Source organism: Panthera uncia (assembly GCF_023721935.1).
Source record: "Panthera uncia isolate 11264 chromosome B3 unlocalized genomic scaffold, Puncia_PCG_1.0 HiC_scaffold_1, whole genome shotgun sequence".
Taxonomy (NCBI): Eukaryota; Metazoa; Chordata; class Mammalia; order Carnivora; family Felidae; genus Panthera; species Panthera uncia.
In genome coordinates, this window is record NW_026057582.1 from 2,942,860 (window position 1) to 2,957,005 (window position 14,146).

At 51.5% G+C, this 14,146-nt stretch overlaps 1 protein-coding gene across 1 annotated transcript in view; it reads left to right on the forward strand.

Moving 5' to 3' along the window:
- Window positions 1-13,636, forward strand: part of MOK (MOK protein kinase) — a 60,420-nt gene extending 46,784 nt beyond the window's left edge. Inside the window, exons 5-12 of the mRNA XM_049612127.1 lie at window positions 895-973; window positions 1,100-1,148; window positions 7,801-7,979; window positions 9,498-9,599; window positions 10,583-10,729; window positions 11,249-11,390; window positions 12,816-13,016; window positions 13,101-13,636. Coding sequence (XP_049468084.1) covers window positions 895-973; window positions 1,100-1,148; window positions 7,801-7,979; window positions 9,498-9,599; window positions 10,583-10,729; window positions 11,249-11,390; window positions 12,816-13,016; window positions 13,101-13,181 — 980 coding nt within the window. The 3' untranslated portion in view covers window positions 13,182-13,636. The remainder of the gene's footprint in view (window positions 1-894; window positions 974-1,099; window positions 1,149-7,800; window positions 7,980-9,497; window positions 9,600-10,582; window positions 10,730-11,248; window positions 11,391-12,815; window positions 13,017-13,100) is intronic.
- The last annotated feature ends 510 nt before the right edge of the window (window positions 13,637-14,146 follow it).

Consider the following 14,146-nt stretch of genomic DNA (forward strand, 5'->3'; position numbering starts at 1 on the left):
CCCCCCCCCCCCCCCCCAAAATAAATAAATATTAAAAAAAAAAAGTTAAAACATACACTTTTGAAATTGAAATCAAGTAAAACGTGACATCCTCTGGACCAAGGATAACTGATGCTGGCGTGCGTGTGGTATTAAGAGTTGTAGAACATAAAACCTGCCGGCAGGCTGTGAGCAGGTGCGTGGACGGCCTGAGCGGGCTGGGGCCACACCACAGGCCTGGTGAGCAGGTGCGTAGACGGCCTGAGCGGGCTGGGGCCACACCGCAGGCCTGGTGAGCAGGTGCGTGGACGGCCTGAGCGGGCTGGGGCCACACCGCAGGCCTGGTGAGCAGGTGCGTGGACGGCCGAGCGGGCTGGGGCAGCGGAGCTGTGCCAGGAGATGCCAGATGATGGCTGCTCTTTGTCAGAGAAGAGTGCGCTATGAAATTCAAAGCAGTCGTGGGTCTTGGATTAAAAACGCGCTTCTGTTGAACTGAGGTCTTTCCCCCTGTAAAATGGAAATCTCCGTTCAGACCGGAAGCCGAGGAAAACACTGGAGTTTCAAGCGACCCCTGACACCTCACAGTCGGCATGGGGGAGAGCGTGTCCTGGAAGGCCCACCCGGGAGGCTCGGCCCCAGGGGTATCAGACCAAACTACTGTGCTGCTTATTGCTTGGTTCTGTTCTTGCGGTAACCAGAATGTGTGCATGCGGGGTTTCCCGTGAAATCATGCCCGCAAGTAGAATTTTGAGCGGTGCGTTTCATATGTACGCTCCGTACTTCTGGAAATTACTTCAGGTTATTTGTTGGATTTTCATACATCATTGAATCAAATGGTGGGATTCTATTTTTGTCTTCAAGAAGTGAGGTATGTACCGTTGGTAACCGTCTCTGGCTACTTCCTTGGCCGCACAGGGAGAAGACACCCATTACCGGAGAAGAGAATTACGTGCTATATGTACCAGTTATGTAAATCCCTTGATCACATGCACAGGTACGCTCTTGGGGACTTGGCAGCTCTCAGATTAAGGAAATGTATCAACATGCATTTAAAAGCACCATGTAAAAGAATTTGAATGAGGTGCAACTAATTCTATCCTTCCTTTTATATTGCATGCAGAAATGGAATATTTCACAGAGATGTAAAACCAGAAAATATATTAATAAAGGTAAGAACTTCTATATGAAAAACTGATCTCAGAATAAACGTAGAATGTGAAACCTTTTTACTAGATAGGCTTTCAGCCCCAGATACCTGGGCACCATGTTATGTTTTGTTTTGTTTTGTTTTCCTCCCAGTTTGGAAAAAATGGTTTGTTTAATAAGTGCCATCAATGTAACCATACATCTGGAAGGAAGACATCTTAGGCACTCTTACTATATGCAAAAATAAACCTCCAGGGGCCCCGGCTGGCTCAGTCGGTAGAACATGGGACTCTTGATCTCAGAGTCATGAATTTGAGCCCCACGTTGGGCGTAGAGATTACTTAAAAAAATAAGACCATCAACCAGGCATATCATAGTCAAATTCACAAAATACTCAGGCAAGGAAAGAATCATGAAAGCAGCGAGGGAAAAACGTCTTTAACCTACACGGAAAGACAGATCAGGTTCACAGCAGACCTATCCACAGAAACTTGGCAGGCCAGAAAGGAGTGGCAGGATATATTCAGTGTACTGAATTGGAAAAATATGCAGCCAAGAATTCTTTATTCAGCAAGGCTGTCATTCAAAATAGGAGAGGGGCACCTGGGTGGCTCAGTCGGTTAAGCGTCCGACTTCAGCTCAGGTCATCATCTCGCGGTCCGTGAGTTCGAGCCCCACGTCGGGTTCTGTGCAGACAGCTCAGAGCCTGGAGCCTGTTTCAGATTCTGTGTCTCCCTCTCTCTCTGCCCTTCCCCTGCTCATGCTCTGTCTCTGTCTCAGAAATAAATAAACATTTAAAAAAATCTAAAAAAAAAGATTAAAAGTTTCCCAGACAAACAAAAATTAAAGGAGTTCATGACCACTAAACCAGCCCTGCAAAAACTTTAAGGGGGACTCTCTGAGGAGAGAAAAGACACATACATACATACATACATACATACATACATACATACATACCAAAAGCAACAAAGACTAGAAAGGACCAGAGAACACCACCAGAAATTCCCAACTATACAAGCAACATAATGGCAATAAATTCATATCTTTCAGTACTCACTGCAAACGTTAGTGGACTCAATGCCCCAATCAAAAGACATAGGGTAACAATGGATGAGAAAACAAGATCCATCTATATGCTGTTTACAAGAGACCCACTTTAGACCTAAAGACCCCTTCAGATTGAAAATAAGGGGATGGAGAACCATCTATCATGCTAATGGTTGACAAAAGAAAGCCAGAGTAGCCATACTTATATCAGACAATCTAGACTTTAAAATAAAGACTGTATCAAGAGATGCAGAAGGGCATTATATCATAAGGGGTCTATCCACCAAGAAGACCTAACAGTTGTAAACATTTATGCGCCAAATGTGAGAGCACCCACATATATAAATCAATTAATTAATCACAAACAGAAACTCATTGATAGTAATACCATAATAGTGGGAGACTTCAACACCCCACTCACAGCAATGGACAGATCATCTAATCAAAAAATCAACAAGGAAACAATGGCTTTGAATGACACACTGGACCAGATGGACTTAACAGATATATTCAGAACATTTCATCCTAAAGCAGCGGACTCTACATTCTTCTCCAGTGCACATGGAACGTTCTCCAGAATAGACCACATACTGGGACACAGATCAACCCTCAACAAGTACAAAAAGATCGAGATCATACTGTGCATATTTTCAGACCACGACACTATGAAACTCAAAATCAACCACAAGAAAAAATTTGGAAAAGTAACAAATACTTGGAGACTAAAGAATGAATGGGCTAACCAAGAAGTTAAAGAGGAAGTTAAAAAGTATATGGAAGTCAATGAAGATGATAACACCACAGCCCAAAACCTCTGGGATGCAGCAAAGGTGGGTCATAAGAGGAAAGTATATAGCAATCCAGGCCTTCCTAAAGAAGGAAGAAAGATCTCAGATACACAACCTAACCTTACACCTTAAGGAGATGGAAAAAAAAAAAAAAAAAAAAAAAAAACAAATAAAAGCCAAAACCAGCAGAAGACAGGAAATAATAAAGATTGGAGCAGAAATCAATGCTATCGAAACCAAAAAAAAAAACAACAACAACAAAAAACAAAACAAAACAAAACAAAACAAAAAAAACAGAAAAGATCAATGAAACCAGAAGCTGGTTCTTTGAAAGAATTAACAAAATTGATAACCCCCTAGCCAGTTTGATCAAAAAGAAAAAGGATATGACCCAAATAAAATCAAGAATGAAAGAGGAGAGATCACAACCAGCACAGCAGAAATAAAAACAATAATAAAAGAATATTATGAGCAATCATATGCTAATAAAATGGGCAATCTGGAAGAAATGGACAAATTCCTAGAAACATACACTGCCAAAACTGAAACAGGAAGAAATAGAAAATTTGAACAGACCCATTACCAGTAAGGAAATTGAATTAGTAATCAAAAATCTCCCAAAAAACAAGAGTCCAGGGCCAGATGGCTTCCCAGGGGAATTCTACCAAACATGTAAGGAAGAGTTACCACCTATTCTCTTGAAGCCGTTCCAAAAAATAGAAATGGAAGGAAAACTTCCAAACTCTTTATATGAAGCCAGCATTACCTTGATTGCAAAACCAGACAAAGATCCCACTAAAAAGGAGAACTATAGACCAATTTCCATGATGTACATGGATGCAAAAATCCTCAACAAGGTATTAGCCAACCGGATCCAACAATACATTAAAAAAAATATTCACTGCGACCAAGTGGGATTTATACCTTGGATGCAGGGCTGGTTCAGTATCCACAAAACAATCAATGTAATTCATCACATCAGTAAAAGAAAGGACAAGAACCACATGATCCTCTCAATAGATGCAGAGAAAGCATTTGACAAAATACAGCATCCTTTCTTGATGAAAACCCTCAAGAAAGTAAGGATAGAAAGATCATACCTCAACATCGTAAAAGCCATAAATGAGAGACCCAATGCTAATATCATCCTCAATGGGGAGAAACTGAGAACTTCCCCCCTAAGGTCAGGAGTAAGACCGGGATGTCCACTCTCACTGCTGTTATTCAACATAGTATTGGAAATCTTAGCCTCAGCAGTCAGACAACGCAAAGAAATAAAAGGCATCCAGATAGGCAAGGAAAAGGTCAAACTTTCACTCTTCGCAGATGACATGATACTCTATATGGAAAACCCAAAAGATTCCACCAAAAAACTGCTAGAATTGATTGATGAATTCAGCAAAGTTGCAGGATATAAAATCAATGCACAGAAATTGGTTGCATTCCTATACACCAACAATGAAGCAACAGAAAGAGAAATCAAGGAATCAGTCCCATTTACAATTGTACCAAAAACCATAAAATACCTAGGAATAAACCTAACCAAAGCGGTGAAAAATCTATACACTGAAAACTATAGAAAGCTTATAAAAGGAATTGAAGAAGACACAATAAAATCGAAAAATATTCCATGCTCCTGGATACGAAGAATAAATATTGTTAAAATGTCAATACTACCCAAAGCAGTCTGTGCAGTCTACATATTCAGTGCAATACCTATCAAAATAACACCAGCATTCTTCACAGAACTAGAACAAACAATCCTAGAATTTGTATGGAACCAGAAAAGACCCCGAATAGCCAAAGCAATCGTGAAAAAGGAAACCAAAGCAGGAGGCATCACAATCCCGGACTTCAAGCCGTATTATAAAGCTGTAATCACCAAGACAGTATGGTACTGGCACAAAAACAGACACTCAGATCAATGGAACAGAGGAGAGAACCCAGAAATGGACCCACAAACATACGGCCAACTAATCTTTGACAAAGCAGGAAAGAATATCCAATGGAATAAAGACAGTCTCCTTAGCAAATGGTGTTGGGAAAACTGGACAGCGACATGCAGAAGAATGAACCTGGACCACTTTCTTATACCAGACACAAAAATAAACTCAAAATGGATGAATGACCTAAATGTAAGACAGGAAGCCATCAAAATCCTCGAGGAGAAAGCAGGAAAAAACCTCTTTGACCTCGGCCGCAGCAACTTCTTACTCAACACGTCTCCAGGGGAAAGGGAGACAGAAGCAAAAATGAACTATTGGGACCTCATCAAAATAAAAAGCTTCTGCACTGCGAAGGAAACAGCAAAACTAAAAGGCAACTGACGGAATGGGAGAAGATATTTGCAAATGACACATCAGATAAAGGGTTAGTATCCAAAATCTATAAAGAACTTATCAAACTCAACACCCAAAAAACAAATCATCCAGTGAAGAAATGGGCAGAAGACATGAATAGACACTTCTCCAAAGAAGACATCCAGATGGCCAACGGACAAAAAGATGTTCAACATCACTCATCATGAGGGAAATACCAATCCAAATCACAAGGAGATACCACCTCACACCTGTCAGGATGGCTAACGTGAACAGCTCAGGCAGCAACAGATGTTGGCGAGGATGCGGAGAAAGAGGATCTCTTTGGCACCGCTGGCGGGGATGCAAGCTGGTGCAGCCACTCTGGAAAACAGTACTGAGGTTCCTCAAAAAATTAAAAATAGAACTACCCTATGACCCAGCAATTGCACTCCTAGGTATTTATCCAAGGGATACAGGTGTGCTGTTTCGAAGGGGCACATGCACCCCCATGTTTATAGCAGCCCTATCGACAATAGGCAAAGTACGGAAAGAGCCCAAATGTCCATCAATAGATAAAGAAGATGTGGTAGGTATGTATGTATGTATGTATGTATGTGTATGTATATATATATATATATACACACACACACACACACACACACACACACACACACACACATACACGATGGAGTATTACTCGGCAATCAAAAAGAATGAAATCTGGCCATTTGCAGCTATGTGGATGGAACTGGAGGGTATTATGCTAAGCGAAATTAGCCAGTCAGAGAAAGACAAATATCATATGACCTCACTCATGTGAGGACTTTAAGACACAGAACAGATGAACGTAAGGGAAGGGAAGCAAAAACAATATAAAAACAGGGAGGGGGACAAAGCCTAAGAGACTCCTAAATATGGAGAACAAACAGAGGGTTGCTAGAGTGGTTGTGGGAGGGGGGATGGGCTAAACGGGTAAGGGGCACTAAGGAATCTACTCCTGAAATCCTTGTTGCACTGTATGCTAACTAATTTGGATGTAAATTAAAAAGAAAAAAATAAACTGCATTGAGGTTATCACTCCAAACACCGTGCATGTAAAAGAGGAGGCAGGATTCACGCTCAGGTCTGTCTCAGTCCATAGCCACTTCGACCACACGTATTTAAAGTGTGCGGCCTGGTAAGTCTGGGCAGACGTGTGCACCCGTGAAGCCATCATCACAGTCAAGCTAGCAAACAGATCTCTTGCCCCTAAAAGTTTCCTCATGCCCCTTGGTCATCCCTCCTGTCCTTTGTCCCCAGGCAAAGACTTTTTGTCATAATAAATTAGAGAACATTCTAGAAAGTGCAAACTAAGTGGAATTGTATAGTATGTGCTCTTTTCTGACCTGGATTTTCCCCTCAGCATCGCCATTTTGGAGTCCGTCCATGCTGTGGTACCAGTGCCACGGTTCCAGGCACTTTTGAAACGGTCCCGTGGTTCTTGGCTGTTCTTTTCTGGTTTTGCCATCGTTTTCTCTCTTTGCATTTCAGTTTGGAAAGTTTCTGTTGGCATATCTTCTGGCTCACTGCTTCTTTCCTTGGCCGTCTAGTCTATTGAGCTTATAAGTCACTTTTTATTTGTTAACAGTGTTTTTTTATTTCTAGTACTTCCTTTTGATTCTTTCCTAGAGTTTCCATCTCTCTGCTTGCATTTCCCAGCTGAGCTTGCATGTTGTCTGCTTTTTCCACTAGAGCCCTTAACAGATTACTCATAGTGATTTTAAATTCCCTGACTGGTAATTCTAAAATCCTTAAATCTGTGCGCTCTCTGAAACTGGTTCTGAGGCTTGCTTTCTCTCTTCTGACTGTTTTCTCTTGCCTCTTAACATGCCTTACGATTTTTGTTGGAAGTCCAACATGATCCACTGGGAAATGGGATCAGTTGAAAGGCCGCCGGAATGAGGTTTCGTGGTAACCTGGGTAGGAAACGTGCCCGCATTTAATGTTTGCCGGAGGTTTATAGGTACCAGAGGCTCCAAGTGCATTACCAGCCTCTAGTTTATCACCTGAATGTGTGAGGGGTAAACGGAATGGAAGAGGTATCCCGAAAGGGGTCTACCCAGTCTGTCTGACCTGCTCCCAAGAGCTCTTCGCTCCAGAGAACTGGCCCCGACCCTCCTGCCCTCCCCCTCCCCCAACAGGGAAAACAAAGCTGCCAGCAGGGCTAACTTCGCAGCTAGAGTCATGATCGGGTGACACGATACGGTGTTTAATTCATTTGTAGACTCACGCGGTGACTTAACGTTTCCCCAAACCCGTAGACGTCCGGAAATAGTCGTCAGACACAGGTAGGATGTCTGTAAACGTGTCCCACTGAGCAGAGACCCCGCTCTCTTATCTGTCAGAGGCACTCTTACAAAGTAATTTCTTATAAAGTAATTTCTTTTCACAAGCTAGTGGCAGTGCTGGTAATTTTCCTGTTAGTGCATAAACATTTGAAATGGTCTGTGGTACAGCAGCGGCTTGAGACGTCACTTGTCCCTGCCCTTCTGCCCTTGCAGCAGGACGTCCTGAAACTAGGGGACTTTGGGTCCTGCCGGAGCGTCTACTCCAAGCAGCCGTATACCGAGTACATCTCCACGCGCTGGTACCGCGCCCCGGAGTGCCTCCTCACCGACGGCTTCTACACCTACAAGATGGATGTGTGGAGTGCAGGCTGTGTGTTCTACGAGATCGCCAGGTAGGCCCGAGGCCCGCCTCGCGTCTGAGGACTCCCGCCCGGTGCCCGCCCCCCCCCCCCCCCCCCCCCAGTGAACCTTCTCGAACAGGTTGCCTGGCGAGGCCCGGCCAGCCCACTGGCGTCATGCCGGTGCCTTCCTTTACCAAACAGATTTTGCAGTCATCCCGCTCACGTGACTGGTGCTAACTTGACGGAAAACGTCGCAGGCTTTCCTTTTACTTCGCGCCAAATACTCTCCTCGTCTGCTTCTCAAAGTACAAACTACCGTCAGTCAGCTCTTCCCTGAGGTCGGTCGGCCTCCTGACTCGGCCTCATCGGTGCAATGACTGACGTTCAGAAGCAGAGTGGAGGGCGCTTCCCGCCAGCTGGCGGGGCCTGCCGTGTGGGCAGCGGCCCTGCTCCCGGGGCCTTCCCTGAGCGAGACAGTCCACCGAGTAGGATGCTCTGGCCGCAGGCGTGAGGGTGGGCCACTTGGCGGCACGGCTGGATTCCAGAAAGCCCCGTCCTCACCATCCTCCCCGGCCTCCCCGGCCTCCCCTCCCCCAGCCTCGGGGCTTCGCCGCTGGATGGAGCAGCGGCCCGGGAGAAGGGAAGGGGCTGGCCTCCCCCAGAGGTGAGGAGGGTGTGGGGTAGAGGAGGCCCAGGGAGGGGCAGGGTGGTGCCCACGTGCTCCGAGCGGATCGGAAGGACGAGCCGGTGCGTTTAAGGTCGGGTGACGTGCATCGTAGGCGGGGACCCGAGTCATCGGTTGCCGCCTGCTCAGCTAACCACTTCGTGAATACAGACACACGCGTCCTTCAGGACGTACCTGTTGATAACCGGCTTGTTATTTTTGGAAAGCTGAGTGGCGATTTCACTGATGCTGAAAGCACTGACGGTCCTTTCCGCTGTGCTGAGATCCCTTGAATTAATCCGAAAGGATGTGGAGGGACTTCAGTGTCGAGAACGTGACGGCTGCTCATCCGCCGAGCGAGGGGCAGCCCGTGGGGAGACCGTCGTTCTGCCCCCCGCCCCATCTCAGAGCCACCTGCCCGCGCAGAAGTGGCCCCGGTGCCCAAGCCGCACTAGTAAACCCTCCGCCGTGGCCTGTCCTGCGAACTGAACTCACTTATAGAAGCCTAAATTCTTTCATCCGTGATTCCCAAATCCATAAAATCGCTGAAAACCAAAACGTTTCTTGGACTTCATCTGTCAACAAAACCGGACCTGACCCACCATGAATTTTTGTCGAAAAAGCTCCTGGGACTCGAGACTCGGGTTTAGGTGTCCCGGTGTGAACATTCCTGTTTCGCTGCAGGGATCCCAGGGGTACGGAGAGGAACGTGGCCGCGTCTTAAGAGTGTCACCCGCTCGCTGTAAAGGAGAAACAGGCCGGAGCAGTCCCATGCACGGGGTGCCATGCGGCTTTCGTGTCCCCGGGTTTCTGTGGGAGCTGGCCGCCCCACAAAGCGGGTCGCTGGGATGAGGTGGCCCCGGCCCGTCCTGACCGCAGCTCCGCCCTGCCTCCCCCTCCCCCAGCCTTCAGCCCCTCTTCCCCGGAGCCAACGAGCTGGACCAGATCTCAAAAATCCACGACGTCATCGGCACACCTGCGGAGAAGACTCTCACCAAGTTCAAACAGTAAGTGCGTGTGCGCCCCGGGGCCCCAAGTGGACCTGCCCCCTGCGGGGGCTGCTGGGGGGAGCCAGTGTGGGGGGGGGGCGGACCGGGCCGCACCTCTGCTGCCCTCGTGGCTCCTCCGTCCGCCTGGGTCCCCGCGGCCGCTGAAGGGGCTCCAGGTCGGGCTGGTGTGAGCACCGAGCCGCTCGGAGCGGTCTCCCCCCACCCCGGGGGTCCCGCCAGGGTGCCCTCCTAGGTGCCGCGGGAGATGCTCCTGGCCTTGCCGAGGCCCTGGCCATCGGGTCCCGTCCTCCGAATATTGACCCAGGACCCAGGGGCCTCTGGGTGGAGAGGGATGCCACGTGCAGGCGGTGCGCAGTGAGCGCTCTGTGACCGTCACCCAGAGCTGCCAGCCACACCGACGCCCACACCGGCACTGGTTACTGAATCCGGGGAGCCGGGGGCCTCCGAGGGGGAGCCCCGTGGGCTGAGGGGGTGGGCAGCTCCTGGGCCCTTGGAAGGCGAGGAGGTGACAACCAGTTTGAATTCTTCCTTTTTCTGCTTATAAACTTTACCTCATTTTTCTCAGGTGGGCACGTGCTCTGAGTCTTTTGGGGGGAAAGTCGTTTTCTCACACTGATAGCGTAACAGATTTCACAACCCCTGCCCTGTTGTTAAAAAGGTAGACTTCACTTTTCTAGAGCGGTTTTAGGTTCGCCGCAGAACTTAGCGGGAGGTACAGAGAGTTCCCTTGCACCCCGCTGGGGCACACGCGGCTTCCCCCTGCGCAAACCTCAGCCAGAGTCCATAAGCCTCCGGTGACATCATCGTCGCCTCCACAGCTCGTGTGAGGGGCCCCTGGGCCGTTGCACTTCCTCTGGGTTTGGACAACGGTTCGGTCCCGCCCCCTTCTCCGTGCGGGTCCCTGTAGGATCATGACGACGGCTGGCCAGGTGCTCTACAGAATGGCATGATCGTTTATTGTCATTGGGCTTTCAATACAGGTCGAGAGCTATGAGTTTTGATTTTCCTTTTAAAAAGGGATCAGGAATACCTCTACTGACGGCCAGTCTGTCCCCGAAATGCCTCTCCCTCCTGCACGCAATGGTGGCCTACGACCCCGACGAGAGAATCGCTGCCCGTCAGGCCCTACTTCCGGGACCAGAGGTGGGCCTCCGTGGGCCTCCGTGTGGTGTGGAGACCTGGGGGGCACGTGGTGGGGCAGCTGGGTCCGGGAACAGCTCTGTCCTGAACTCGGGGGCCCCGGGAACATACACCTCGTTCTTCTCTGGAACGGCCTCGGCGACTCCACTGCACGGTCTGGGGGGGCGGTTCTGTGGCTGGTGCCCAGGGTCCGGGAGGGGCCCGGTGCACGTCGGTGTCGACCGGGGGATCTCGCCGTAAGGCTTGGGGGTGCTGGCACTGGAGTACCTGCCCGAGGGCGTCTAATTCTGCTCCTCCCTGTGCTCCAGCCGGCGTGAGCGGTGCGAGTGCAGGTGACGTCTGGCCCAGACCTCCCGGGGGGCAGGGCCCACGGTGCACGGGGCCCTCTCCTCTCCCAGCCCAGAGACCGGCAGGCCGACACAGAGGACGGAAAAGGCTCCCGGAACGGTTGACGCGGAAGAGGCGGTGACGAGGCAGAAAGGTCGTGCTGCGCACGTTCTCAGGGGCCACTCCCCTCTCTTCCTTCCCCACAGGGCAGTGGAGAAGCGGGCTCTGGCCAGCCACGGGAGGTCCGTCTCCTCAGAGCGCCCCGTGGCTCCGGAACTACTCCTTAACGGCTGGCAGATTTCAAAGGAGGGCAGGAAACAGGTACTAAGTGAAGTCGGGGAGCTGGAAATGGTCTCGGTAGCTGGGACCCGATGCCCTCAGGTGGCCTGCGTCCCCGCGGAAGACACGGCCCTCGGCAGGTGCAGGGAGCCGGGCTCCGGTCGCGCCTGCCCTTTCCGTCCCGCCGGCCGGGGGGAGACGGTGGGTGCGGCACCCCGCGTGCACAGGCCTGGCGAGGTGGGACTGTCCCACACGTGGGTGCCAGGCGCTCTGCCCATGCACTCTGCCGCTGTCATCTGCCTGTGCCCCCTGACTAGCACAGGGCACAGGCCACACCGACCCAGGTGACCCAGCTGGCGATGACCGGCCCCAGCCGCCACACGGCCCCAGACGTCCACGCGGGTGCAGCGGGCCCGGGTGAGCACCGGTCTGGGCCCGGATCGATCGCTTTAGAAACGGCACCTTCCTCTTGCAGTCTTGTCATCCTCGGGTGCCCCACGCGGCCCCAGCTCTCAGCTCCCTGGTCCCACGTTCTGGGCTGGCCCCGCACTTCGTGAGGACTGTGCCCTCCGTCACTCACCCCGGCATTTACTGAGCGTCGGTACGTGCCAGGAGCTGAGGCCATGGGTGTGGCTGCCGCCAGGAGGCTTTCTGGAATTCTAGGCTGCTGCCTGATGCTCCCCCGTGGTGCGCAGGCCGAGCTGTTCAGACCCGGTCTCCCGGTCTTTCCCCCCAGACCTGCTTTTCTCCCCACGCCTTCCCTTTAAGTGGGGGAGGCAGCCCCCTCTCGGCAGCTCCCCACCCCCCACCTGAGCCTCCCTCATTTCACCTCCCAGCTGCTGTCCCTGCTCTGCCCTTCCCTCCTGGCCAGACACCTGTCCGACCGCGCCACTCCTGCTGGCACTCCCGAGGGCTGCGCGTGTCTACAGGGGCCGTGCAGTAATAAGCCTTCCCAGCTTTGTGGGCCGTAAGGCCCTGTCACAACCGCCCTCTTTTCTCTGGTGCCGTGGATGATCCGTAAATGAACGGTGGCGCTGTGTTCCAATAGGACAATCTCCACTGAGACGGCAATTTCCTATAGTTGTGACATGCCGTGAAGTTGTTTTCAGCTTTTTAAAAATGTAAAAATATTCTTAGCACGTGAGCCACGTGAAAGCAAGGCCGTGGGCAGATTTGGTCATCGTCAGGGAGTTGGAGTGGGGACCCTGGAGCCGCGTCACCGGCTCAGCCCAGGCTAGCGCAGGGCCAGCCGGCCTTGACGACTCGGCGCGGAGGCCCTGCCGCCCCCTGCTGGGCACGGTGACCAGCCCTGTCACTCGGGGGGCTGGGAGCCTAGTCACCACACGGTCAAACCTCTGGGTCGAGTTAGATTAGGCGAAAGTCGTGCAAAAGAGCCCCTGTTGTATTTCCCGATTTCCATAAGGGGGGCACCATTGCACGTTCAACGGGCCTGTGTTTTGTTTCAAGAAACCGTCCCTAAAGCCAGAGGAGGACGCTCCCACGAGACAGGGACCCGCCTGCCTGATGCAACTGCCCAAACTGAAGCTTTCGGGGGTGACCGAACTGGCCTCGTACCCCAGCCCCGCGCTGCACTCCGTGTTCGGACCCGGAGCGAACAGCAAAGTCCCGGTGCCGAGGCCCCCGAAGTTTGTCGGCACAAACCAGAAGGTAGCCCGTCTCGCTAGCGTCCCGCCGCTCGCCGCCCCGGGCCCGTCCCGGCCTCCGCTCAGCGTCTGCCCTTTCCTCCGACAGGCAGACCCGCAGAAGGACGCGAAGCCTAACCTGAAACAGTGTCGTCTGCCCTCGATAGGGAGGAGAGGCGGCCGCTACTGAGCAGCACGCGCCGGTCGCCTGCCGGGGGCAGCACTGCGCGGAACCAGGTGCGGCCGGGCCGCCGCGATCGCCTCCGAGCCTTGGGTGGAGGGCTCCGGGGAGAGCCCCGTCCCCCTCGCGGAGCCTGGCGCCCCGAGAGCGTTGCCCCGCTGGCCAGCCGGAGCCCGGGATCTGCACCCCGAGAGCGGCCGTGCTGTGTTCCTGCCGGATACGTTCGTCAGACCAGCTCATTCGGGGCTTTTGTTTCATTCTCGTAACGTAAGAACTGGGGGTAGAGAATATTTTGTAATTTTTTATCTGATTCCGAAGAGAGATCCGAATTTATGTTGCGTATTTAGGCTCGGTGTCGCCGTGGCTGTGGGCGCGGCGCCTCCAGGACATCGCCGATGGCGCCGGGCGCGTTACGGCGTCACAGACTGTGCTGTCGGAGCTTTATTAAAGAACAAGTATCGTTACGACATTTGAACGCTTCCTGACTTTAACACGCGTCCTGACCAGCTGTCTCTCTGCTTTAGGTTTTGTGAGCATATTCGGGGAATTTATTTTGTTGGGAAGCCCGGTACGGCTTAATTTTGTCGCGCTTGAAAAGCCCGTAAGGAGTAAACGCAGGCCTGGCCTGGGTGCCGAGGCAGGGAGGCCGCCCAGCAGGAGGCCCGTCGGCGCAGGCTTCACAGCTTCCTCCCGTGAGTAGAGCGCGCCGCTCCCCGTGTGGGAACGATGCCTTCTTTCTTCGTCCCCACAGACCTACGACGTTAAAAAAAAAAAAAAGAAAAAAGAAAAAGAGCAAATTTCCCAGGTTAGTTTCAGTCTTCTTGTTCCCTCTTTTGAGACAAGTCTGTGACAGGCTGGTCATCGTCAGGGAGGTGGAGTGGGGACCCTGGAGCCGCGTCACCGGCTCAGCCCAGGCTAGCGCAGGGCCAGCCGGCCTTGACGACTCGGCGCGGAGGCCCTGCCGCCCCCTGCTG